The following is a 26971-nucleotide window of genomic DNA, read 5'->3' as shown; positions in this document are numbered from 1 at the left end:
GGGATCAGGCCCCGCATCGGGCTCTCTGCTCAGCAGGGAACGTGCTTCCCCCTCTCTCTCTCTGTCTCTGCCTACTTGTGATCTCTGTCTGTCAAATGAATGGATGAAATCTTTAAAGAAATAAAAAAAAAAAAAGAATATTTATTCATTTGAGAAAGAGCAAGAGGGAGCCTAAGTGGGAGGGAGAGGGAGGAATAGACTCCCTGCTGGGTTTGATCCCAGGACCCTAAGATCATGACCTGAGCTGAAGGCAGATGCTTAACCGACTGAGCCACCCAGCTACCCCTCACAAAGGTTTTTTGTTTTTGTTTTAAAAAAAAAAAAAAGGCTGGAAAGACTGAACACAACCTCATAGGAGGCTGAATAATATTATTTATTTTCAACTACTCATGGGTATAGTAGAGAGAAGCAGTAAAAATAAATGAAATCCATAAAGACACATTTGAGATACCAACTAATCCCTTCAGAGATGCCTACTACAAGCAGCTATTCTTTAACACTTTTTTTTTTTTAAGATTTTATTTATTTCTGAGAGAGCAATCACAAGCAGGGGAAGGAGCAGAGGGAGAGGCACAAGGCAGACTTCACACTGAGCATGTGCGGCCCTGAGATCATGACCTGAGAAGAAACCAAGAGTCAAATGTTCAACCTACCATCCAGGTGCCCAACAACACATTTTTTTTATTTTTAAGATTTTATTTATTTATTTGACAGAGAGACAGAGATCACAAGTAGCAGAGAGGCAGGCAGAGATAGAGGGGGAAGCAGGCTCCCCCCTAAGCAGAGAGCCCTATGTAGGGCTCATCCCAGGACCCTGAGATCATGACCCGAGCAGAAGGCAGAGGCTTAACCTACTGAGCCACCTAGGGGCCCCTCAGGGGCCCCTCAACACACATTTTTAAGAACCTTTGTGTCAGGGATCTTGATCATGCTTTCTTAATAACCATTAAAGTATTCCCTCAACTGTATCATATAAACAAAACGATTCTACAATCTAGTAGGGGGTACAAAACAGATTTTCAAAAAGGTTAAAAAAAAATTACAAATGCACTTATATAAAGTGCTCTAGGTGTTCAGTGGAGGCAGAAATGATCTTTATTTGAAAAGAATCAGTTAAGGCTTCAAGGAGAAAGAATTCAGGCTGGGCTTTGAAAGATGGATTAGTTTCTTCATTAGAAGACAAGATTGGTAAAGAGTAAAACTACAGAGGTACGAAAGAATTAACGAAATAACAAGAATCAAGAGTTTTATTTTATTTCTTCTCTTCAGTCATAAGAGACAAATAAAACACTTCCATTCCTTTGTTCTTTTAGTTACCCACAAAAAAAAAATAAAAGAATTAAAGAAATAACAAAATTGGACAGAGGAAGCATTCTCTACCACCTCCCTTCTCCTCCCCACTCAAACCATTTGCTTATTATGGGAAATACTACAGTTGTATGAATCCTGATAGGAAGGACCCAGTCAAGAGGGAGTCTGAAGATGCAAGTGACAGAATAACCAAGAGATCAAGGTTCCTAAGAATTCAGAAAATGAGATGCAGAGCACCTAGACCTGACAGGAGAAGGGAGAAGCGGTTGGCTATACCTATGCTGAAGTTTTACCAAACCAGAGGTGAAGGGTTGATGGTATAGTATATATAAGAAAATCACTAAATGACAGACCTTGTAATCCAAATCAGATAGAAGTAAAGACAAGACCTAATGAAGAAATAATAGGAGCCAGTCAACTGAATGAGGTTTTCATGAAATTCAAGAACTAATTCAGGGATTTAACATGATTGAACTGACTAAACACCTTTGTTTGCCCACAAATCTCTTCCAAAAAATCCACTAAGATCAGAGTAAAGAGATTTTTTTAAATGTGGGGGAGAAGGGACACCTGGGTGGCTCAGTTGGTTGAGCGGCTGCCTTGGGATCAGGTCATGATTCCGGGATCCTGGGATTGAGTCCAGAATCAGGCTCCTTGCTCGGCAGGGAGCCTGCTTCTCTCTCTGCCTCTGCCTGCCACTCTGCCTGCTTATGCTCGCGCACACTCCCGCTCACATGCGCGCGCTCTCTCTCTCTCTCTCTGACAAATAAATAAATAAAATCTAAAAAAAAAAAAAAAAATGGGGGGCGGTGCCACAAGGACAAAAAGAATGGAAATATGACTGATATTAACAAAACTGTGAAAACCAGAATGCTAATGGAAGAGTTAACCATCTTAGTAGGTCTGAAAAAGTTTATTAAATTTTTCAGAGGAAGGACAGGATGAGAAAGGGGAAGCCAAGAGGGCAAAATGATTCATGTAGCAAATTCCAGTTATGCTCAGGAATTAAAAGTACCAGGTTCATCTGAAGGCAGACGCATAGGTGGAACAAAAAACAAAGGAGTGAGTTCAAAATCTGTATGAGCAGTTAGACGGAGATTTTCCCCCATGACTGAGTGGCCAGGCTACCATCCTCCCACCATCACCGAAGACTCAAGATTTACTTTGGAAAGATTGAAGCATAAGGACTCTGGACTCTTAACCAACATACTCACCTAAGGACAAGAATATCATATTGAAAATAGATTAAATTAAAGCCTACATAGTTAGTGGTAAGATCCATACCCTGACTCATTCTCCCACCTGCCACTGGCAGCCCCAGTTATATCCAGAGAATAGCTCTCAGGACAAAAGTGATTCAAGAAAAAAAGACCAACAGAAATACAAGGGAGAAGGAGTAAAAGTTCCCTTCTCAATTAGCCATCAAATGAGGGAGCAATCCAAGAAAAGATCATGAGATCCAGGATTCAATACATCTGACACAAGAAAGAGAAAATAATTCCCAGGAGCGTTAAACAGAGATCCCAGGACAACAATTATGCAACAGACCGGGAGAATAACAAGGTCAGACTGGAGCAGGAAGATAGAGACCTCTAGGGAGATGTTTCCTTCTATCAAAAAAGGAAGCAGATTACCAACGTGAACACACTAAGAGGATATTTACATACTCAGAGAGTTCTGAACAAATTATTATATAGAAGATGAAGCATATGTGAAAGAAAAAGGTAATGACTACCACCAGGAAAAGAAAACTTGCACAAAAAAAGAAAAATTACCATGTTATATATGCTATGTGGTTCACAATGCATGTTGTGTGTATTTAACCAAAACTGATACATAGAGCTATGTTAGAGAGAGATGCAACAGAAGAGAAGGTGGAGGGAGCCCAAATCCTCATCTTTCATAGAAGAAAGTCTAAACATAACTGCTCTTTTACATCCTAGGCCTTTTTCTTGTAAAGTTACCATTTTATAACTTTTGAAAGTTTTAAAAGTTTATATTTTAAGTTTTAGGGGCGTCTGGGTGGCTCAGCTGTTAAGCATCTGCCTTTGGCTTGGGTTGTGAACCCAGGGTCCTAGAACTGAGCCCCATGTCGGGCTCCCTGCTCCGTGGAAAAGCCTGCTTCTCCCTCTCCCACTACCCATTTGTGTTCCCTCTCTCACTGCCTCTCTATAAAATAAATAAAATCTTTTTAAAAATAAAGTAAAATAAAATATTTTAAGTTTTAAAATATAACTACTTTCTGGGGGGGTTCTGTTTGTTTGTTTTTAATTGAGGGAACACGTGAGTGAGGGGTCAGGGTGCGAGGAGAGAGAATCTTAAGCAGGTTCCCTGCCCAGTGCAGAGCCCCACGCAGGGGCTGGATCTCACAGCCCTGAGATCATGACCTGAGCCAAAATCAAGAGTGGGAAGTTTAACTGACTGGGCCACCCAAGTGCCCCATAACTTTTTAATTTTGATAGAAATTAAAATTATAAATTTCAAAAAATTTCAAAAATTATAGATCTCAAAAAATGCCGAGAGGTTACTTGAATTCTTAAGCCAACAAATTGGAAGAGTGGGTTGTGATCAGATACATGAGTTAGTGATGTAGGGGGCTGGTGACTTTTTTTTAAGTAGGTTCCACACCCAGCATGGAGCCCAATGTGGAGTCCAACTTGAGTTTTAAACTCAAGACCCTGAAATAAAGACCTGAGCTTAACCAACTTAGCCAGCCTGGCAACCCCCCTCCTTTATTTTAAGTAAGCTCTACACCAACATGGGTCTTGAACTCATGACTGCAAGAACAAGGGCTGCATACTCTACCCACTGAGCCAGCCAGGCACCCCACCCAGGCTGGTGACTTTCCAAAAATGATAAGATTCAGGGTACCACTGTGTGATCATGTGGCTGAGTTAATGACTTGAGAGGTTGGTGACTTTTTACTAATGAAAAGATCCAAGATGTAACACTGTAACCCTGAGGCTGAGAAAAGGAAGTAAAGGAATTAAGGGGCTGAAATGTCAGCTGAGTTGTGAACCCGGATGCTGAAGTTGCCTAAAAATGATGTGGGAATGCACTAGATGTTTTCCAGGTCCACTTTTCCACTCTTCCCTACTGCTTTTCGCCCCAGTATGTTGACCTATATGGACTATATCAACAGGTTCTGGTGTCCCCAAGCTTTTGGTTGGGTTTGCTCAAAGAAGAATCCCAGAAGTGTAGGGGAATAAGGTCAATATATTTATTCCTCCAGCTCCCTCCTTGAAAAATCATCTCCTGAGGACTGTCCCTTCAAACGAAAACTGCCACTCCTCTCAAGGCAGCCAACTTTGCTCAGCGGGGAGCCTGCGTCCCCTCCCCTCTCTCTGCCTACTTGTGATCTCTGTCAAATAAATAAATAAAAATCTTAAAAAAAAAAAAAAGCTTGGGAATATAAAATGCAAAAATAAGAAAGGTAAAGTCAGCAAGATCACCAAGTATACACACACACAGAAAGCCTAGGTATGAAATTTAGAAAAAGTGGGGCACCTGGGTGGCTCAGTGGGTTAAGCCTCTGCCTTCGGCTGGGGTCGTGATTTCAGGGTCCTGGGATCAAGCCCCACAACCGGCTCCCCCTATTCTGCTGGGAGCCTGCTTCCCCCTCTCTCTCTGCCTGCCTACTTGTGACCTGTCAAATAAATAAATAAAATCCTTTTTAAAAAATTAGAGGAAAGTAAGGCACGTGAATCAAAGAATGCAGAGATACAATAGGTTTACCAGGGTGAAATTAAACCCCTAAGCCCCTCACTGGATGTTCACACAGTCATATGGAATAATCAACGCAGGATCTTACGAAGAATCTAAAAGGGGGAAAAAAGCAACGTTAGAGAACAAACGTGCTGCAAGATGTGAACTGCAAGGATTTTCTGAAACCAGGACTGGTATTTTTTTTCTTTACGTCACGTTGTACTCCAAAACACGGGGGAAATTCACGTGTAGAAGAATCCGAAACCTGAGAAGTTTCGAGAATAAAAGACCCAAACTGGGCGCCTGGGTGGCTCAGTGGGTTAAGCCGCTGCCTTCGGCTCAGGTCATGATCTCAGGGTCCTGGGATCGAGTCCCACATCGGGCTCTCTGCTCAGCAGGGAGCCTGCTTCCTCCTCTCTCTCTCTGCCTGCCTCTCTGCCTACTTGTGATCTCTCTCTGTCAAATAAATAAATGAAATCTTTAAAAAAAAAAAAAAAAAAAAAAAAAAAAAAAAGACCCAAACTATCACTGTTACTTAGTGAAAAATCAGTAAGGCACAATGAAGTGGAAGGCTACGACTAGGATGGAATTGCCAGACCCCCACACTGGGACACCAAGAGGAGACGGAGAAAGCATCCGTTAAGTGGAAGATGGAGAAAGATCGGGACTGCATTTGACTGAAGGAAGACTACACGGGAAAGCAGGGCCTAAGAAGAAGGCAGCAAGCGTAAAACTTAAAGAGAACCAGAGCGTTGCCCCAAGCGAGTACGGGACCTACAAATCAGATTGTACGGGGTGGGGAAAGGGCCAGTTCGCGACCGGCCAGCAGCTACTCGCTCCGGAAAAGCGGCGTAAATGTAGCCTCGCAGCCCCACCCCGCGGCGGCAGCTCCTCCCTAAGGAGCATCTCACGAGGCCAACCGCCGGGTTCAAGCTCCAGCTCGAGCCTAGGTCCCACCCCGCCTTGCCCCGCGGCGCAGAACGGCCTCGCAGGGCCCCTCACCGAACGCTGCAGCTCCCCAAGCCAAAACGAGGCGCGCTCCTTTCCGCTGGGATCTGGGTCGTGGTAAAGCGCCTGCACTGCCTGATATACGAGCTGCAAAGTCGGCTTTGCCCCTTCCATGGTGGTGGCAGTGGTAGCGGCAGCGACGGCTTGGGCTGTTCTCCCGAGGCTTCTCCGGTTGCTCCGCCTTCAAGCTTCCTCACTGTGTCGGCCACGGCCGCTCCCTGACTGGCGCCATCTCCTCTTTGGCCGTTACCAGGGCAGAGGGGTTCCCGTGCAAGTTGCCCCCTCGGAAACAGAGGTTAGATTGTATTCGGGTTCCTGGCTTTTTTTCCTATCCTCCCACTAGACTCCACACTTCTGGGTTCAGACGCCAATACTCGCCTCCTCACCCACTGAATTGCCCTCAGAAGTCTGTCCCCGCGCCACACAAACCACGCAGTATACCCAAGCCGCGTTAACCCGGACCGGAAGCTGCAGCACCAATACCTTTGGCACACTTCCGCCGGGTGCAGCTCAAACACCCTCCTTCCCGGCACGCCTCCTCCTGTCTCCCCGCCCCCTCCCGGAAGTGTCCCTGTAGGGCCAGGAGCCGGGAAGAGGCAGTCGCTTGTGGTTCTCTTGGGGACTTGCATACGACTGTAGCGGTATGACCCACGTGTGTTCCATACCTGCGCCGCTCTTCCTCCCTTGGCAGTGGGTCCGAGGTCTATCCAGGGATCTTTTCTGACGCCCTTAGACAAGGCGGCTCAACTAAACCATCCGTGCAGTGTCCACAGTACTGGAAATGCAAAGATGACTGAAGACAGGTTGTCTGTGCGGACTCTGGTGGATCAGACAGACACGTAATCAAGCAATGTGCAAAACTGAAAATATGTGCTGCACTGAGATGAATCCAAAACGCCTACAACCCCTGCTCAGCCCCTTGTCTACTAAGTTCTTAACCCAAAAAAGTAGTTTATTCTATTGCTCAGGACACTCTGAACTCCATAGGGTCATTTATATACATCTTTAGGGTCATTTACACATTGAATTGAATTTTTGTGTCTGTCTTTCCGAATCAAAAACCAATGCTCTAACAGTGCTCAGTTCACAAAAGGAAATAAGAATCCTGGAATCTGCATGCTGAAGAAATTTTGGACAAAAGTATGTTACTGGATTTCGTAACATTGCTGCTAGTCCTTTGCAATAATAAATGCACTATTTGATGAATGCTTAAAATGTGAAAAGCACTGTAGTTAAAAGATCTGATATAATCCTTTTTACAGGTGCACCAACTAAATCCCCATTTTATTTCTTTATTTTTGAAGATTTTATTTATTTATTTGACGGAGGGACAGGGAGAGAGAACACAAGCAGGGGAAGCAGGAGAGGGAGAAGCAAGCTCCCTGCCTGTGGGGCTGGCTCCCAGGACCCTGGGATCATGAACTGAGCCCCAAGGCAGACACTTAACCAATTGAGCCACCCAGGTGCCTCTAATCTCCATTTTATAGAATAAGAAGTAGGTAATGTACTTTGCCCAAGGTTACACAGTTCTTTTTTTTTTTTTTTTTTTTTTTTTTTTTTTTAAAGATTTTATTTATTTATTTGACAGAGAGAAATCACAAGTAGACGGAGAGGCAGGCAGAGAGAGAGACAGGGAAGCAGGCTCCCTGCTGAGCAGAGAGCCCGATGCGGGACTCGATCCCAGGACCCTGAGATCATGACCCGAGCCAAAGGCAGCGGCTCAACCCACTGAGCCACCCAGGCGCCCCGGTTACACAGTTCTTAAAATCAGAATTTGACTGCAAATCAGTTTCACTACGACAAAGCCTGTTAAATAATACAATTCCTATCATCCTGTGTATTCGTTTCTGAATTGTTATTGTCAACATATCTGAATCACCAACATCATAATGAAAACAGTATTACTGCACAGAATTGATATAATTTCAGACAAAAGAAAAGAAACTTGATACTCTGGCAACCTAATTCATCTATTCATTCAGAAAAAAATTGGATCATTTTTGTCTCTGTCCTCATGGAGTTTACAGTCTAATTGCAATTCATTTCAAAACAATTTAGGGGGGCACCTGGGTGGCTTAGTGGGTTAAGCCGCTGCCTTCGGCTCAGGTCATGATCTCAGGGTCCTGGGATCGAGTCCCGAATCGGGCTCTGTGCTCAGCAGGGAGCCTGCATCCCTCTCTCTCTCTCTGCCTGCCTCTCTGTCTACTTGTGATCTCTGTCTGTCAAATAAACAAATAAAATCTTAAAAAAAAAATTTAAAAGTTTTGTGAATATTCACAAGCTAAAGAATGATGTTGAACCTACCTTGCACATAAATGAAAAAATAAATCCCAGAATCTAAGTGTAAGAACTAAAACTATAAGACCCTTGAAAGAAAATAGGACTGTATCTTCATGATCTTGGATTAGGCAATAGTTTCTTATATATGACACCAAAAGTGCAACAACAAAAAGAAAAATAGATAAATCGTACTTCATCAAAACTAAAAACTTTTGTGTGTCAAAGGGCACAATTAAGAAAGTGAAATAAGGGGCCTCTGGGTGGCTCAGTGGGTTAAAGCCTCTGCCTGGGGCTCAGGTCATAATCCCAGGGTCCTGGGATCAACCCCCACATCGGGCTCTCTGCTCAGCAGGGAGCCTGCTTTCCCCTTCTCTGCCTACTTGTGCTCTCTCTCTCTCTGTCAAATAAATACATAAAATCTTAAAAAAAAAAAAGTGAAACGACAATCCACAAAATGCAAGAAAATTTCTGCAAATCATGTAACTAAAGGATTACTATCCAGGATGTATAAGGAACTCTTTCAATTCAACAATGAAAAGACAATTCAATTTTTTAAATAGGCAAAGGATTTTAATAGATATTTCTCCAAGGAAGGTACACAAAACCATAATGAGATCCTGCTTCATAATCCCTAAAATGGCTTAAAAAAAAAAAAAAAGACATTAGTGTTGGTAAGAATGTGCAAAGACCAAAACCCTCACACACTGCTAGTAGGATTATAAATCGGTAACACTGCTTTGAAAAACAGTCTGGCAATTCTTCAAAAGGTTAAATTTACCGTATGACCCAGCAGTTCCATTCCTAGGTGTATACATACATACACTTGTACATGAATGTTTACAGCATTATTGATAATAGCCAAAAAGTGAAATCAACCCTAAGCCCACCAACTGATAAATGAATGAAGAAAATGTGATACATCCATATGACAGAATATTAAATATTAAGGGAATGAAGTTCTCATCTGCAAGCCAAGGAGAAAGGCCTCGGGAAAATTTGGTCTCATCAATACGCGGACTCAGGACTTCCAGCCTTCCAACTATGAGAAAATAAGTCTATGTTATTTTAATTTAAAAAATAAAGGAATGAAAATAAAATCTTTAAAAATAAATAAAGGAATGAAATACTGATACAGGCTACAGTGTGGATGAACCTTGAAAACATACTAAGTGAAGGGCACTTGGGTGGCTCAGTGGGTTAAGCCTCTGCCTGAGGCCCAAATCATCATCTCAGGATGCTCGGATCAAGCCCCACATAGGACTCCCTGCTCAGCAGGGAGCCTGCTTCCCTCTCTCTCTCTGACTGCCTTTCTGCCTACTTATGATTTCTCCCTCTGTCAAATAAATAAAAATAAAATCTTAAAAGAAAATACTAAGTGAAAGCAGCCAGACCCTCCCCCAAAAAAGGCCACACATGATATAATTTCATTAATTTGAAATACTAGAGTAGGCAAATCTCTAGAAACAGAAAATAGATTAGTGGTTTCCAGGGAGCAGGCACATGAGGAGAGACAGAATATTCTGGAGTTAGAGAGTGGTGATGGTTGCACAACTTTGTAAATATAAAAACCATTTTTTAAAAAAAGATTTTATTTATTTATTTAACAGAGAGAGAGATAGTGAGAGAGGGAATACAAGCAGGGGGAGTGGGAGAGGGAGAAGTTCGTGCTGAGCAGGGAGCCTGATGCAGGGCTTGATGTGGGGCTCAATCCCAGAACCCTGGGATCATGACCTGAACATAAGGCAGATGCTTAATGACTGAGCCACCCAGGCACCCCTAAGAATCATTTTATACATCTTTAGGATGAATGTTATGGTATGTGAATCATATGCCAATAAAACCATTATTTTAAAAAGTTTTGTGATTAGAATTCGTAAAATGCCACGTAGATATTTGGCCAACATTTGCCAAAACGAACAACCCCACCCATAGTGTCCTACTCCTCTTCATGTCCTCAAATCATTGTCTAATATACAATGGGTGTATAGCAACTGTTTTAAATAACTTGTCTCCTTACTCTTTAGTCAGAAAAATCAATCTAGTTGCAACACTAAGTGGCTGGGCGAGAGAGCAAAAACAGAAGTAAGAAACTTGTAGGGGCACCAGTGTGGCTCAGTCAATTAAGTATCTGCCTTCAGCTCAGGTCATGATCCTGGGGTCCTAGGATCAAGCCCCCACAGTGGGCTCTGCACTCAGCAGGGAGTCTGCTTCTTATTTTTTTAATTTATTTTATTTGACAGAGAGACAGAGATCACAAGTAGGCAGAGAGGCAGGCAGAGAGAGAGGAGGAAACAGGCTCCCCGCTGAGCGGAGAGCCCGATGTGGGGCTCGTCTCAGGACCCTGAGATCATCACCTGAGCTGAAGGCAGAGGCTTAACCCACTGAGCCACCCAGGCGCCCCGGGAGTCTGCTTCTTGATCTCTCTCTACACTCCCCCTGCTTGTGCTTTCTCTCTCTCGGTCAAATAAAAATGTCAAATAAATAAGACGGTTTAAAAAAAAAAAAAACTTGTAGTAATCCTGGTGAGATGTGGTGGCATAGAGTGACACAGCAGTGCTGACGGAGGGAGACATGGATATTTAAGGTGAATTTAGGAAGAACTTTGATATGGTGATTGAGCTTTCAGTTGTGACGACAAGAAAGAGAAACCAGGCTTCTGAGTATGGAACCCAGAAGAAAAAACAGCTTTTGTAGTAGTGGGGAGGGGTGCAAGGGTGGACATGATGAGTTTCATCTTAGCTACATTGAGCCCTGAGGCATTTATGAATGAGACAGTAGCATATCTGAGACTGAAGGCAGGGACTGGGGTGAAGATACAGATTTGAGAGTCATTATTATATATAAGTGGTGGGTGAACACAAAGAAATGGTTGAAATGAGCCAGGGAGAAGAGGGACTAAGGCAGAGCCTTACAGATAATCCCTAAAGGATTGGCAAGGAAGTAGAGGTTACAAAGGAGGAGCCAGAGAGGAAAGTGGAGAACCAGGAGAATGTCCAGCAAAGGAGTCATCTCTGAAGCAGCATCAAATGCTCCAAAGAGGTCAAATACTGTTCGAATAATACATCTGAGATAAAAGTTTAGAAATATTTGAAATACCTGGGGCACCTGGCCGGCTCAGTTGGTAGAGCATGTGACTCTTGATTTCAGGGTTGTTAAGTTTGAGCCTCATGTTGGGTATAGAGATTACTTAAAATCTTAAAGAAAGAGAGAGAGAAATATGTAAAATACAGAAAACTCTACAACTTCTGTCCTAAGGCACAATGGCCACCCTAGAAGCAAAGTTCCATGGGCCTGACCCCACTTCCAACAAAAAGGTCCTCTTCTTCCTCCCAGCAAAGAAATGTGGAAGGAAGGAAGGAAGGAAGGAAAGAGAGGGTGTTTCTTTTACTCACTCGTGTTGAGCTTACCCAAAGGTGGAATATCATAGGTCAATAAACTTGTTCCTCTCTACTCCCAGCCAGTTGGGGCCATGGGGACATCCATGAAAACTTAGATCTGCCATGAGATGGTGCTTGTGACATGGGTGAACTTCAGTGACACCAAGCATAGATCATGGCCCATCCGGTTCTCCTTAGTTCTCTTCTCCCATCCCCTGACCCCTACTCCAAACTCCGAGGTGAGCCACTGAACTCTGGGGGTAAGCCATAAATGAAGCCTGGCAGAGGCCAGTGGTTTCCCTCAGTACCTATTCTTTTCTTGTTTGGGTTGTTCAACCTTTCCTAGGGTTCCCTGAATGGATACTTTTTTTTCCTTGCTGATTCAAACTGAGTTTCTGTCACCTGTCATCACAAGAGTTTTGATTAAACACTCTGCTGTCTTACTTCATTCAGGCTGCTATAACGCAACACCACAGCCTGGGTAGCTTACATGACATAAATTGATTTTCTTGCAGTTCTGGAAGCTTTCTGGAAGTTCAAGGTCAGGGTGCCACCATGGTCAGGTTCTGGTGAGAGCTCTCTCTCTGGCTTGCAGGTGACCAGATTCTCTCTACGTACTCCATACAGAGGGAAAGACCTTGTGATCGTTCTCTCTTCCTTTTTTTTTTTTTTAAGATTCTATTTATTTATTTGGCAGGGAGAGATAGAGAGCACAAGCAGGCAGAAAGGCAGGCAGAAGAGAGGGAGAAGAAGTAGGCTCTACACTGAGCAGAGAGCCCAATGTGGGGCTGATCCCAGGATCCAGGGATCATGACCTGAGCCGGAAAAAAGCCGCTTTACTGACTGGGCCATCCGGGCTCCCCTCTCTTCCTCTTCTTTTAAGGTCAAAGTCATATTGGAATAGGGCACCACCCTTATGACCTCATTTAATCTTAATTACCTCCTAAAAATCCTATCTGCAGGTGCAGTCACAGCGGAGTGAGGGCTTTATTTGGCGGGAAGGCAATTCATCCACAACATCTGCCTCTGCAGGACCTGGAGAGCCAGGAGAACGCCCTCCTATTCATCCAAAAGAACCAGATAACATCAGACTTCTTTGACACACGGATGATAGTAAAATCTCAAGCTGTGCTGACGCTCCAGGACAGAGATATGCTATGCTTAGCTAGAAGACAAAGGCCTCAGATCGGATTTCATAGCTTCCTGCTAGGAACAGGCCGCCACAATTTTCTCCGGTACCTAAAGAACACTTGTGGGGTAAAAAGGGGCATGCATAAGAATGTTTATCCCCGTGTGGTTTGCCCTCGTCAAAAATGAAAATATCCTAAATTTCCATTGATAAGGAACTGACCATTAGGGTATATGCATTCCTTAGATCCCAAGGCAGCCACTGAAAATTGAGTCAGAACTATTGTTAATTTTATTACGTATCAGTGAGGGACAGGAGCAGAAAAATATTCACCTTTAGCCTAAAAGTCTGTCCTTTAGCCTGCAGAGTTCTGATAAGGATAAAACGTGTGTTGGTTGATACATTATAAAAAAACGACACAACTGCCTGTGCATCTCACCAATAGTTAATATGAGGCTGAATGAAAAGCACCAGAGAAATCTTGCAAAAGTAGTTTTACGAGTAGGAACTCAAAGACATTTATGATCAAATATTCCTTGCATGTCCCCTCCTCCTTGAGCACTACGTATATAACCACTGGCTACACACAGCAAAAGTGCAGCTCTTTCTGCCCACAGGTCTCCTCCCCATGCGATAATAAAAGCACCTTCTTGCACTGAAAACATCTCAAGAATTCTTTCTTGGTTCACTTCTGGTCCTGCATCACATATGATAGTGGTATTTTGGTTAAACAGAAAAATGTCCTTATATATTTAGAAATACAGACTAAATTATTTAAAGGTGATATGGTACCAAAAAAAAAAACATATATCTGGTCTTTGTCCCCAGTTCCTGTTATGCTACTTTAAAAAGTCTTGAAATTTCCCAAGTGATAAGACTATCTTTGTTGTTATAATGAAGGGACTTAGGGTGGCCCTCGGGATGTGGGTTGGTCACCACAGAGACCAATTCAAGTTTTGTAACTTTGGGCCCAACTGACCTCCTAAAAGGAAAAAGGAGCTAGAAACTGAGTTCAGTGATATGACCACTGATTTAATCAATCATGCCTAGTAATGAAACCCTGATCAAAACTCTGGACATTGAGGGGTCCCTGGGTGGATACCCCAAGCGTCTGACTCTTGATTTCACCTCAGGGTCCTGATATCAAGCCCTGGCTTGGGCTCTATGCTGGGTGTGGAGCCTGCTTTAGATTCTCTCTCTTTCGCCCTCTGCCCCTCCCCCACCGCCCTTAATGAAAAAATAAAAAACAAACAAAAAACAAAAAAAAAACTCTGGATATTGACTCTCAGGGGAGCTGCTGACAACACTGATGCGCCTAACTCCATGGAGAGCTGGACGTGGCAGCTCAGTCTTCTTCTCATGCTTCACCCCATGAAGAATGTAATAGAACTTGAATCGTGAATGTTGCACTTTCCTGAGTTCCGTGAGTTGTTCTAGCAAATTACTAAACCTGGGGGGATTATGGGAACCCCTAAATTTGTAGCCAGTTGGTCAGGAGTGCAGATGGCCTGGACTACAGCGAGGCTGACATCTGAAGTAAAGGCCATCTTGTAGGAGACTGAGCTTCAGCCCCTGGAGTCTGATAGTAACTCCCAGTGCTTAATGTAAGAATTGAATTCTGCATCCTGTCCCCCCGTCCGCCACACACACACAGATGAAGGAAATACAGCAACACATGTTAACAATTGTGGGGCGCATGGGTGGCTCAGTCAGGGAAGCGTCCGCCTTTGGCTCAGGTCATGATTCCACCGGGATCCTGGGATCCAGCCCCATGTCGGGCTTCCTGCCCAGTGGGAAACTTGCTTCTCCCTCTCCCTCGGCTCCCCCGACTTGTGTGTGCTCTCTAACTCGCTCACTAGCTCTACCTTAAATAAATAAATGAAATCTTTTTTTTTAAACGTTAACAATTGTTAAATGGGGACTGGTTAAAGTGTCACTCTCTCATTCTCTCTACTTTCTATATGTTTGAAATTTTCCAAATTAAAAAAAGAAAGTCAAAACTTGTGGGGAAAAAATCAAAGATGTCAGGAAATCTTACTAGAGCCTCTGCCTTCAGCTCTGGGTCATGATCCCAGGGTCCTGGCATCAAGCCCTGCACTGGGCTCCCTGCTCAGCGGGGAGCCTGCTTCCTCCTCTTTCTCTCTGCCTGCCTCTTTGCCTACCTGTGATCTCCATCTGTCAAATAAATAAATAAATAAAATCTTAAAACCAAAAAAAAAAAAAGAAAGAAAGAAAATCTTACTAGAAACAGAAGCAGGGATTCCCGGGTGGTTCAGTTGGTTAGGTGTCTGCCTTTGGCTCAGGTCACGATTCCTGGGTGCTGGGATCGAATCCCGAAATGGGCTTCTTGCTCAGCAGGGATCCTGCTGCTTCCTCTGGTGCTCCCCCTGCTTGTGCTCTCTTTCTCTCTGACAAATAAATAAATAAAACATATTTTTTTTAAAGTTAAAAAACAAAACAGAAGCAGGTTGTGCTCAGCATGTGAAAATACCCATTGATATAAAATTATATCTCTATTTGTGCACAGGCAAGAAGATGGGTCTGTGAGGATATTCACCAAAATGTTAACAATGTTTTTTTTCTAGTGATGGGATTTTGAGTGGTTTATACTTTCTTATCACCGCTTGATATATTCCAAATGTCTTCATTTTTTTGGCTACTCCTTGCATTAACATGAAGGCTCTGTGCAAATAGGGACTCTGTTTTGATCACTGTCATACCCTCTGTGCTTTAAATGCTAGCAAATGGCACACTCACAACAATTATTTTTGAATGCATTAATAATGATTATATAAATTGAATTTTCTTTATATGATTATTTACATTTTTAACCAACATATTTTATCAAAAACAACACAGCTGGGGGGCCTGGCTGGCTCAGTTGGTAGAGACCCTTCTCAGGGTCATGAGTTCAAGCCCCAAGTCCGGCAGGGAGACTAGTTAAAAAAAGAAAATAAAATAAAGTAAAATAAAATAAATAAAAATATGGGGGCACCTGGGTGGCTCAGTCAGCTCAGTATCTGACTCCTGATTTCAGCTCAGGTCATGATCTCAGGGTCCTGAGACGAAGCCTCACATGGGGCTCCACTCCCTGCTGGGAGTCTGCTTGAGATTATCTCCCTCTGCCCCTCCCTACCCCCTCTAAAATAAATAAATAAATATTTTGAAAAATAATAAGAAATGTAAAAATTTTAAAAATTAAAAAAACACCACAGGGGCGCCTGGGTGGCTCAGTGGGTTTAAGCCTCTGCCTTCTGCTCAGGTCATAATCTCAGGGTCCGGGGATCGAGCCCCGCGTCGGGCTCTCTGCTCAGCGGGGAGCCTGCTTCCTCCTCTCTCTGCCTGGCTCTCTGCCTACTTGTGATCTCTCTCTCTGTCAAATAAATAAATACAATCTTTAAAAAACAAACAAACAAACAAACAAACAAAAAAACACCACAGCTGCCTTTCTCCCTTCCCCCCAAACGATGACACTATATAAACTCAAAGAAGTCATAACCATCAGGGACCAGTGTAGATTCAATCTTGGTGGCTATTTGCCAAGAAAAAGCTGCACATCATGAGCCTTTCCTGGCCCTTCTCCTGACTACTCAACCCTTAGGACACATGTTCTAGACCAAATGCCTTCAGCTTCACAACCTGAGATAGCCATAAACCCAGCATTGGACAAATCTCTTTCCCCTTAGTTAAACTCACATTAAGGGCTTACGTGCTGAGGACAGCATCTGCCTTTGGCTGGCTCTCCACTCAGAGTGCCTTCAGCCCTGGCCAACTTTTCACCCGATTTTACTTGCCAAACAAATTCAAGCTGGTGGAAGAGGCTGGGAGAGGGGGTTGTGAACAGATATCATGAATTTCTTTTCTTTTCTTTCTTTCTTTCTTTCTTTTTTTTTTTTTTGAGATCATGAATTTCTATGGAAAGATGAGAGCACAAATAAAGTGTTCGCAGTCTGAAGGAACCTTGTTTAAAGATGTTCTGAAGAGAGGTTCTGATATAATGGGGTGGGGAAGCACTGAGGAGGTTTGAATTTTTCTTAACATTAACAAAGTGAGATTTGTTTTATTTAATTTATTGTTGCTGTTGTTGTTATTTTGTGCCTGGTATCCTGCAGTTCAGATACCAAAAAAGGGAGATTTGTTTTAGCAAAGCACATCCACTACTGCTCAGAGAACCCAGGGGGTAATGGAGAAAAAACATACACAGTTCCAGAAGGTTCCACCAAACTCCCCCAGCATCCACTCTTCTATCTCTTACAAAGTCTTCCTTCCTCTGTTGAGCTCTTCTCTTTAGAACCCAGCTTGGGGTAAGGGAAGTAGCTTCCTCCCAACAAGATTAATTTTTAGAAGACTTATTATATCCACATTTATTGACACTTAGCCCAGTTTTCCTTCAGGTTTTAAAGCAATGCATTGGGACTGGAGTGATCCAAATTGCTGCCCAACAAGGCTGAAAGGAAAATGTGCTTCCCTCACAAATGCAGAAGGCCCCCCAGCTGACTATAGGAAAAGAAAAAGAACTTTCTCTTGTGTGATGTGGTAGAAAGAGGCTTGTCCTAAAATCAGTCCCGGTTCCAATACCAGCACCACTTTTTTCTAGCCAGGTGACTCTAACCAAGTTAACTGCTGTCCTAAGTTGGTCTCTCCTGCCAAAAGGGGCCCTGAGAGTTACCCATCATGCTCAAGCAGGACCCAGGAAGATCAGGTGAAAGTGCTTTAGAAAGGCTTAGTGTAAACAACTGTTAAAGTTATTAAATACCGTTTTACAAATATGTGAAGTCATGCAGTCTCTTCTGGTTTTATGGAGAAACTTAGAAACCACAGGTTTTTACCCCAAACCAACAGGCTTTGCAAATACTGGAGGAACCGTGAGTTTAATGAGCCGTCCAGGCAATAAGTAAGCCAGGGGCTTGGTTACCTCACCAGCTCAGCCCCTGTAACCACTGTAACATGGACCATGCTGCCTGTTTCCCCCTGCCCCCACTTCCCTGGGCTCTTGCTTCCTGAAGAACTTAGGTGCTTATTTTTTGTTAAAGATCTTATTTATTTGACAGAGAGAGAGAGATCAGAAGTAGGCAGAGAGGCAGGCAGACAGTGAGGAGGAAGCAGGCTCCCCACTGAGCAGAGAGCCCGATGCGGGGCTCAATCCCAGGACACTGAGATCATGACCTGAGCTGAAGGTAGAACCTTAACCCACTGAGCCACCCATGTGGCCCAGAACTTGGGTATTTAGATCTACCTCTGACTCTCACTTTCCCGGCCATTCTGCTTAGCAGGCGCTGAGAACATACCTGTTCTGATTCCAAGCAGGTGCTTCTAGGCTGCAGGGCCTCTTTCCAAATGAGGAAGCCTTAAGTCTTCATTCTTGTCCTCCAGCCTTCTAGATCGCTCTACAGCCTCAGACATTCCGACTTCCTTCTTCCCCCAAGGCCTAAATAATTCACTTTCCAGGACTCCAGCTTCCGTGGCTGATCCCTCTTTAATTGTCACAGTCCTTTAATTTTGGCCTGGGGTACCTCCTTAGACCAGTGAAGTCAGAAACCCTCGGGCTAGGTCTGAAGGTCCAATTGAGGCACTTTGAGGTTCCCAGGTGATTTTAATATGCAACTCCATTAGTAATCACGCCTTCATTTAGCTATGCAAGTTTCTCAGCAGGGGAGCTACTGACATTTGGGGATGGACAATTCTTTGTGTAGTTCTGACCAACTATTGTAGAATGTAGCACACTGCATCACAGTGACAACTGAACCTGCATCAAATACCCCCATTTGCTAGTCTCGTCTCCTTCTTGCACGCCTCCCCAAAAGTGAAAGCCCTTCCCTTCCTGCCCCAGGCCTCAGGTGACCAATTGTTGTAGTTGGCTCAGGACCTAGGGGTTTCCCTGGACATAAGACTTTCAGTGCTGAAACTAGGAAAGTCCCAGCTAAACCATGATGCTTAGTCACCCTAGATTTTCTTCTGTCACCACCCATAAAGGTCATTGCTTTTTCTTCCATCTCAACCCCACCTTCCTCCATTCAAAGATTGTTGACACAAACCAGCAAACCAGACCATCTGAGTATCTCCCCCAGAATCTTCAACTGGCACTGGATGCTGGTCTCCATTTGGCTAGTGCTTAATAATAATAATAATAATAATAATAATAATAATTTGGGAATTCTTGGTGGCCATTTTCTACTTTGACAACTACTGTGGCTGCGGGGAGGATGGGCAGTGCCAAGAGTCTTGCTGTAGTGACAGAGCAAACACACACCCAGAAAGAGCAGAGGGCAATAGAATCTTCCTGGCTTTCCCCGCAGTGCTCGAGTGATAATCAACCTTGAGACTGCACCAGCACGCATCACCAGAGAGTTCCTGAAGACTGCTAGGCCCCATGGCCAGAGTTTTGATTCAGTAGGTCTGGGTGTGTCCCGTAGATCTGCTTATCTAAGGAGTTCCCAGGGGCTATTGATGCTGCGAGTTAGGGGCTCCGAGGAGGGGGACCCCTGCTCTGGGTCAGGGTCCTCTAAGAGTCCTTTGAGGGCCCAGCGGGCATGGCCTAGAGTTACAGGAGTCTGATCTTTCCAATAACTTTTTTTCCTAAATAGTTTTATGGAGATATAATTCACCTACCACACAATTCACCCCCTTAAAGTGTACCACCCCAGCTATAAGCAACCACTCATCTAAAGATTTTTTTTTGCTTTGACAGAGAGAGAGATCACAAGTAGGCAGAGAGGCAGGCAGAGAGAGAGGAGATGTAGGCTTCCTGCTGAGCAGAGAGCCCGATGAGGGGCTTGATCCCAGGACTCCGGGATCATGACCTGAGCCGAAGGCAGAGGCTTTAACCCACTGAGTCACCCAGGTGCCCCAACCACTAAGCTACTTTCTCTATTTGGTTGTCCCTTGAACAGCATGAGGTGAGAGGCACTGACTCCGTGCACTGTTGAAAATATGCATTTAGGGACGCCTGGGTGGCTCAGTTGGTTAAGCAGCTGCCTTCAGCTCAGGTCATGATCCTGGGTTACTGGTATGGAGTCCTATATCAGGCTCCTTGCTCAGCAGGGAGCCTGCTTCTCTCTCTGCCTCCGCCTGCCACTCTGCCTACTTGTGCTCTCTCTCTGCTGAAAATCTGCATTTAACTTTGATTCCCAGACTACTAATTGTTGGGTTGGTGGCTCCTGGGAATGCAGGAGGAACAATAGAAATAACCTCTGGGTCCCGCCCTCTTCCAGCCTCCTCCCCTACCCCCCTTCCTTAACCCTTGACTCTCCCACCAAAAGGATATATGCCAAGGTCACATCTCCAGAGGTAACCCAATACCTATGCAGGAAACAGAAGTATCAGGACCCCCTACCCCATACCCTCTGATCACCAAATACCCTGCCATATATGGATGTGAGCCTATGCCCTACCTTGGCCCGATAAAAGACCCCCGCCAACTCCCTCCCAGCGCGACTTCCCCCACTCCCCTTTCCGGAGTTGAGGAACCTGGCCCGAGAGTGCCCACCTCCTCCCTGCGAGACTTTCCTGGCTCCCCTTCTCCTGAGCCCTGAAACTTCGCTGGAGAGTGCCTTTAATAAATCTTGCCTTGCGCCCACCTTGCCTGGTGTTATGTTTACCTCGCCTGCGAAACTTTACACTAATAACCTACTGTTGATTGGAAGCCTTACCAATAACATAAACAATCGATTAACACATATTTTGTATGTTATGTATATTATACATACTCTTTTTTAAAAAATATTTTATTTATTTATTTGAGAGTGAGAGAAAGAGAGAGCGAGCAGGGAGAATGGGAGGAGAAGCAGACTCCCCGCTGAGCAGGGAGCCCAATGCAGGGCTCCATCTAGGACTCTGGGATTATGATCTGAGCCAAAGTTAGACGCTTAACTGATTGAGCCACCCAGGCACCAGTATACACTCTCTTTTTATGATAAATAAGCCAGAGAAAAGAAAACGTTGATCAAAACATAAGGAAGAGAAAATACATTTGCTGTACTGTAATGCACTTATTGAAAAAAAATCCATGTATAAGTGGACCTACACAGTGCAAACCTGTGTTGTTCAAGGGTCTACTGTACATAGATCTTCCTGTTTTGGACATTCCATATGAATGGAATTACATCATATGGAGCTTTTTGTGACTGGAGCCTTTCACTTAGCATGTTTTCCAGATTCATCCAAACTGTAGCATGATTGATCAGTTCTTCATTTCCTTTTTTTTAAAGATTTATTTCAGGGGCGCCTGGGTGGCTCAGTGGGTTAAAGCCTCTGCCTTGGGCTCAGGTCGTGGTCCCAGGGTCCTGGGATCAAGCCCCACATCGGGCCCTCTGCTCAGCAGGGAGCCTGCTTCCCTTCCTCTCTCTCTGCCTGCCTCTCTGCCTACCTGTGATCTCTGTCTGTCAAATAAAATAAAATAAAAGATTTATTTCAGAGAGAGAGAGAGAGAGAGTAAAGCATGAGCAGGGGAAGAGGCAGAGGAAGAAGGAGACTCCCCGCTGAGCAGAAAGCCCCACATCCGACTCCATTCCAGGACTAAGCCAAAGGCAGCCTCTGAACTGACAGAGTCACCCCAGTGCCCCTATCTTTTTATTATTGAGTTGTAACCATTCTTTGTATATTCCAGAAGCAACTCCCTTAGCAAATACCTGATTTGCAAATATTTTCTCCTATGAGCTATCTTTTCACTTTCTTGATGGTGTCTGCTGAATGTTTGTGTCCTCTCAAAATGTATATAATGAAACCCTGGCACCCAATGATATGGTAGTAGGATGTGGGACCCTTGTGAGATGCTTAGGTCGTGAGAGTGGAACCCACATGAGTGGGGTTATGCTCTTATGAAAGAGACCACAGAGCTCCCTAGTCTTTTGTGGCATGGGAGGACACAATGAGAAGTCTGTGACCCAGAAGAGGACCCTCACCTGACCATGCTGGTATCCTGATTGCAGACTTCCTGCCTCCAGAATTATGAGAAATAAAATTCTGTTGTCTGTAAGCTGCCCAGTCTGTAGTATTTGTTACAGCAGCTCAGACAGACTGAGATGGTGTCTTCTGAAGCACAAACATTTTTAGTTTTGATGAAGTCCAATTTATCTGTTTTGTTGCTCATGCTTTTGGTGTCACATCTAGGAATCCTTTGACAAATCCAAGGTCATGGAGATTTACCCTTACATTTTCTTCTAAGAGTTTTTTTGTTTTTTGTTTTTTGTTTTTTTTTTTTAGTATTTTGTTTATTTATTTGACAGAGATCACAAGCAGGCAGAGAGGCAGGCAGAGAGAGAGGAGGAAGCAGGCTCCCTGCTGAGCAGAGAGCCTGATGTGGGACTCGGTCCCAGGACCCTGAGATCATGACCCAAGCTGAAGGCAGAGACTTAAACCACAGAGCCACCCAGGTGCCACCTCCTAAGAGTTTTATAGTTTTATATTTTACAACCATTTTGAGTAGGTTTTTATTTTTTTAAAAGATTTTATTTATTTATTTGTCAGAAAGAGAGCACAAGTGGAGGAAGAAGCAGGCAGAGGGAGAAACAGGCTCCCAGCTAAGCAGAGAGCCCGACATGGGTCTCCATCCCAGGACTCTGGGATCACGACCTGAGCCGAAAGCAAATGCTCAACCTACTGAGCCACCCAGGTGCCCTTGAGTAAGTTTTTATATATGGGGTGAGAACTTCATTCCTTTGCCTGTGGATAATTAGTTTGACTAGCACCATTTGTTGAAAAGATTAGTCTTCCCCATTAGGAACCTGGTCTTGCACCTTGTTGAAAATCAGTGGGCCATAGGTGGATGGGTTTATTTCTGGACTCTCAAGTCTATTCTATGAGTCTGTATCTCTATTCTTATGCCAACGCCACAATGTGTTGATTGCCATTGCTTTATTTTAAGTTTGAAACCAAGAAGTGTGATCCTTCTGCTACTTCTCTTTTCAAGACAGTTTTGGCTATTCTGTGTCCCTTACTGCTCACTATAAATTTTAGAATCAGCTTACCAACTTCTACAAAGAAATCAGCTGGGACTTTCATAGAAACTACACTGAATCAGTAGATCACTTTGGGAATATTCTCATCTTAAAACTTCATGTATCTAATATCTTCTACAGCAGAATAGAATTATATTCATTTTATCATTAAGATGATGATTTTTTTTTCAAGCTAAGCATTTACTGTACGATCCAGCAATTATTTTTCTGGATATACATCCAAAAGAACTGAAAGCAGGAAACTGAAAAGTTCTCTGTTCATAGAAGCATTATTCATAAGAGCCAAGAGGTGAAAGCAATCCAAATGTCCATCAACAGATGAATGGATGGGGCGCCTGGGTAGCTTATTAAGATTTGTGATCTCTCTCTCTTTCTCTGTCAAACAAAAAAAATAAGTAAATAAATCTTAAAATAAAGAGAGAAAAAAAAACAGATGGATGGATAAACAAAATGTGACATATATATACATATATATATGTATGTATATATATATATGAATGAATGGAATGGAATACTATTCTGCCTTAAAGAGAAATGAAATTCTGACATATACTACAACATGGATGAAACTTGAAGACATTAAGCTAAGTGAATTAATCCAGTTGCAAAAGATGAATAATATACGATCCACTTATATGTCTAGGGTATTCAAATTCATAAAAGGAAAAAGAATGGTGGTTGCTTGGAGCTGGGCAGAATGGGAGGCTGTTCTTTTTTTTTTTTTTTAAGACTTTATATAGTTATTTGACAGATATAGACACAGCAAGAGAGGGAACACAAGCTGGGAGAGTGGGATAGAAAAAGCAGGCTCCCCATCAAGCAAGGAGCCCGATGTGGGCTCCATCCCAGGACCCTGGATCAGGACCCAGGCTGAAGACAGACAGTTAACGACTGAGCCACCCAAGCGCCCTGGGAAGCTATTGTTCAATGGACACAGGGTTTCAACTCTGCAAGATGAAAAGATTCTGGAAAGTGGTTGCACAATAGTGTGAACATCCTTAATAGAACTGTTCAGTACACTTAAAAATGGTTAGGATGGTAAATTTTATGTAATGCCTCTTTTTCAACAATGAAAAGATAATTCAGAAATTTTTTTAAAAATTGAAAGAAGGCCTTATGATTTGATCAAAGGAAGCAATTAATGATAGATTCAGCTAAAACTAAATACACTTCTTTGGTTTAATTTATGGAAATGTTTATATAGTCAACTTGCAATTATCCTGTAGGGACTTCTCTGCCCCAAGAATCATCCTAGTCCCCAAGCCAATAATAAACAGAAACGGAGACAGAGGAATAAACTACCAGACTCTCAGTGTGTTTCTCTCATGCCAGGTGGGCCTTTCTGGGTCACCTCCTATTGTGTCTCGGGATTTAAGATGCATTCGAATAAACATGCTTTAAGGATTAGGCTTTATTAGGAAAGGGGAATTCTTACAAGGCTGGGTCAACAAGCAAAGAGAAAGCAGGAGTCCCCCATCCTTCTAGTACCCCACAGAGAAATATTCCGGGGTCAGGGTCCTCTGCTGGGTCCACAGAATAAGTCTATCTCCTGCTGAAGAGACGTTGCCACTTTGTTCTATCTTGTACTCACAGCGCTGATGAATCACAAAGGAGTGAGCACACAAATGTCTGACCCAACAAATGGCTGGATATACCAGCCTTTGGAGCACTCGGTACACCATTCCTTTCCCTGACATTCATATAACAAATGTTGAAAAGCTCAGCCCCATAATCTTGCCCCTCATACCTTTGTATCTCTCCTTAATAACAGGTTCACCATGCCCTCAATGTCTAGATCTGTCACACGCGGAAGTACAGGACAAAGGAAGGTCAATAAGAATTTTTAACAAAAGAAGGCCCAGCAGCAACAGATCTCCCGCAGAGAAGAAACCATGATGAAGCTATTTCCCAAACAGCCTGAAATTCTTTGTCCCCCAGAAACAGCAGCCCACCCAATTTTTGGCAAATCTCCACCCTCATCCCAAATATAAGTAAATGCAAACACTTATCTAGGCTTACTACATGCCGGGAACTGTTCCAAACCTCTTACATATATTAACTCATTTAATCATCACACCAACCCTATGACATGAACACTGTTTTTATGCCCATTTTGTTTGTTTATTAAATTTTTTGAAAAATGTGAGTGTAGGGCGCCTGGGTGGCTCAGCGGGTTGAGCCGCTGCCTTCGGCTCAGGTCATGATCTCAGGGTCCTGGGATCGAGTCCCGCATCGGGTTCTCTGCTCAGCAGGGAGCCTGCTTCCCTCTCTCTCTCTGCCTGCCTCTCCATCTACTGGTAATTTCTCTCTGTCAAATAAATAAATAAAATCTTTAAAAAAAAAATGTGAGTGTAGTTGATGTCCAATGTTCCATCAGTTTCAGGCGGACAACATGATGATTTGACAAGTTCATGCGTTATGCTAGGCTCACCACAAAGGTAGCCACCATCTGTCACCATACAATGCTACGACAATTTCACTGACTATATTCCTAATACTTTCCCTTTATACCCAGTTTTATATGTGAGGAAAGTAAGGCAGATACAGATAAATGAACTCGCTTATTGTCTCTGAGTCTGTGCTTTTTTTTTTTTTTCTTTTTAAAGATTTTATTTATTTATTTGAGAGGGAGCGCATGAAAGGGGTGAAGGTGAGAGGGAGAAGCAGCAGACTCCGCGCAGAGCTGGGAGCCCGATGCGGAACTTGATCCAGAGACTCCGGGATCATAACCTGAGCTGAAGCTAGTTGCTTAACCAACTGAGTCACCCAGGCACCCTCAGAGTTGTGCTTTTGATCGCCAAACTAAGCCAGAGTTAAGACATGGGACTAAGTTCTGCCGGAGTCTTAAGCATGCATCATCCTGGGATCTGGGCAGCCTTTAGGGAGAGAAGTACCAATGAATGTGGTGGGAAATGGGGCATATCCTGGACTAGAGCATTGTGGGATGGGAGAACTTGGAGAACATTGGCAAGTGTAGAAGAGCAAAATAGATTTTAGGGAGGACAGCTGGGAGGGAGCTTTCAGGTGAAAAAATACTGACATGACAAAGGTGAAACAGCAGAGTACTTAAAAGTTCTTTGGACTCTTTTGAACTAGCTTTCTTGAGGCATAACTGACATACGATACACTGCACATGTTTGAAGTGTGGAACTTGACAATTTTTGATGTATGCATACACCTGTGAAACCACACTATAGTCAAGATAATGAAAATAAGCATCATGAACAACAGTTTCCTTGTGCCCTTTAATAAACCCTACCTCTCTGCACCTCCCTCCAAACTCTCCCTCTGGTAGCCCAGGATCTGCTTCTGCAACTTTATATTATTTTACATTTTCTAGAATTTTATATAAATCAATTGTACCACATTGACTTTTTTTGGGTGGCGGTCTGGTTCCTTTCACTTTGTATAATTACTTGAAACTCATCATGTTGTTGTGTACCAATGGTATATTTCTCTGATAGGGGACTTGTGTCTGCAATATGTAAAGAATTCTTATAACTCACTCATAAAAGATAATTAAGCCAATTTATTATATTTTTTATAGAACATGTTTTTTTTAAGATTTTATTTATTTTATTTGACAGATAGAGATCACAAGTAGGCAGAGAGGCAGGCAGAGAGAGAGAAAGGAGGAAGCAGGCTCCCTGCCGAGCAGATAGCCGGATGCGGGGCTCAATCCCAGGACCCTGTGATCATGACCTGAGCCAAAGGCAGAGGCTTTAACCCACTGAGCCACCCAGGTGCCCCAATTAAGACAATTTAAATAAGTGTGCAAAGAGGGGCACCTGGGTGACTCAGTCGCTAAGCGTCTTAGGCTCAGGTCATGATCCTAGGGTCCCGGGATCGGGACCCACTTTGGGCTCCCTGCTCCATGGGAAGCCTGCTTCTCTCTCTCCCACTTCCCCTACTTGTATTTCCTCTCTCACTGTCTCTCTCTTTCTCTCTGTCAAATAAATAAATAAAATCTTAAAAAAAACAACAACTGAGCAAAGGATCTGAGCAGACATTTCTCCAAAGAAGATATACCAATGCACATGGAAAGATACTCCATATCATTAGTTATTAGGGAAATGCAAATCAAAACCATAAGGGTGGTTTTGATTAATCCACCCATTAGGATGGCTATAATGAAAAAATCAGGGGCGCCTGGGTGGCTCAGTGCATTAAGTGTCAGACTCTTGATCAGCTCAGGTCTCAGTCTC

The 26971-nt window shown here is 43.5% G+C and overlaps 1 protein-coding gene and 1 long non-coding RNA gene across 3 annotated transcripts in view; both read right to left on the bottom strand.

Moving 5' to 3' along the window:
* TNPO3 (transportin 3) overlaps positions 1-6497 on the bottom strand; it is an 88219-nt gene extending 81722 nt beyond the window's left edge. Inside the window, exon 1 of one of the 2 annotated variants that reach the window (XM_059396432.1) lies at positions 6019-6497. In XM_059396432.1, the coding sequence (XP_059252415.1) occupies positions 6019-6138 (120 nt within the window). In that variant the 5' untranslated portion in view covers positions 6139-6497. The remainder of the gene's footprint in view (positions 1-6018) is intronic. The other variant, XM_059396433.1, reaches the window with a different exon arrangement.
* A 203-nt stretch (positions 6498-6700) lies between these two features.
* Positions 6701-18598, bottom strand: LOC132014936 (uncharacterized). Its single transcript, XR_009403497.1, has 3 exons — positions 18099-18598; positions 15053-15218; positions 6701-6843 (listed from the first exon to the last, which is right to left on the bottom strand). It is a non-coding gene; the product is annotated as an uncharacterized LOC132014936 (long non-coding RNA).
* Between the last annotated feature and the right edge of the window lie 8373 nt (positions 18599-26971).

The sequence above is a fragment of the Mustela nigripes genome, chromosome 4 (assembly GCF_022355385.1).
Source record: "Mustela nigripes isolate SB6536 chromosome 4, MUSNIG.SB6536, whole genome shotgun sequence".
Taxonomy (NCBI): Eukaryota; Metazoa; Chordata; class Mammalia; order Carnivora; family Mustelidae; genus Mustela; species Mustela nigripes.
This window is presented reverse-complemented; position numbering and strand designations above follow the sequence as displayed.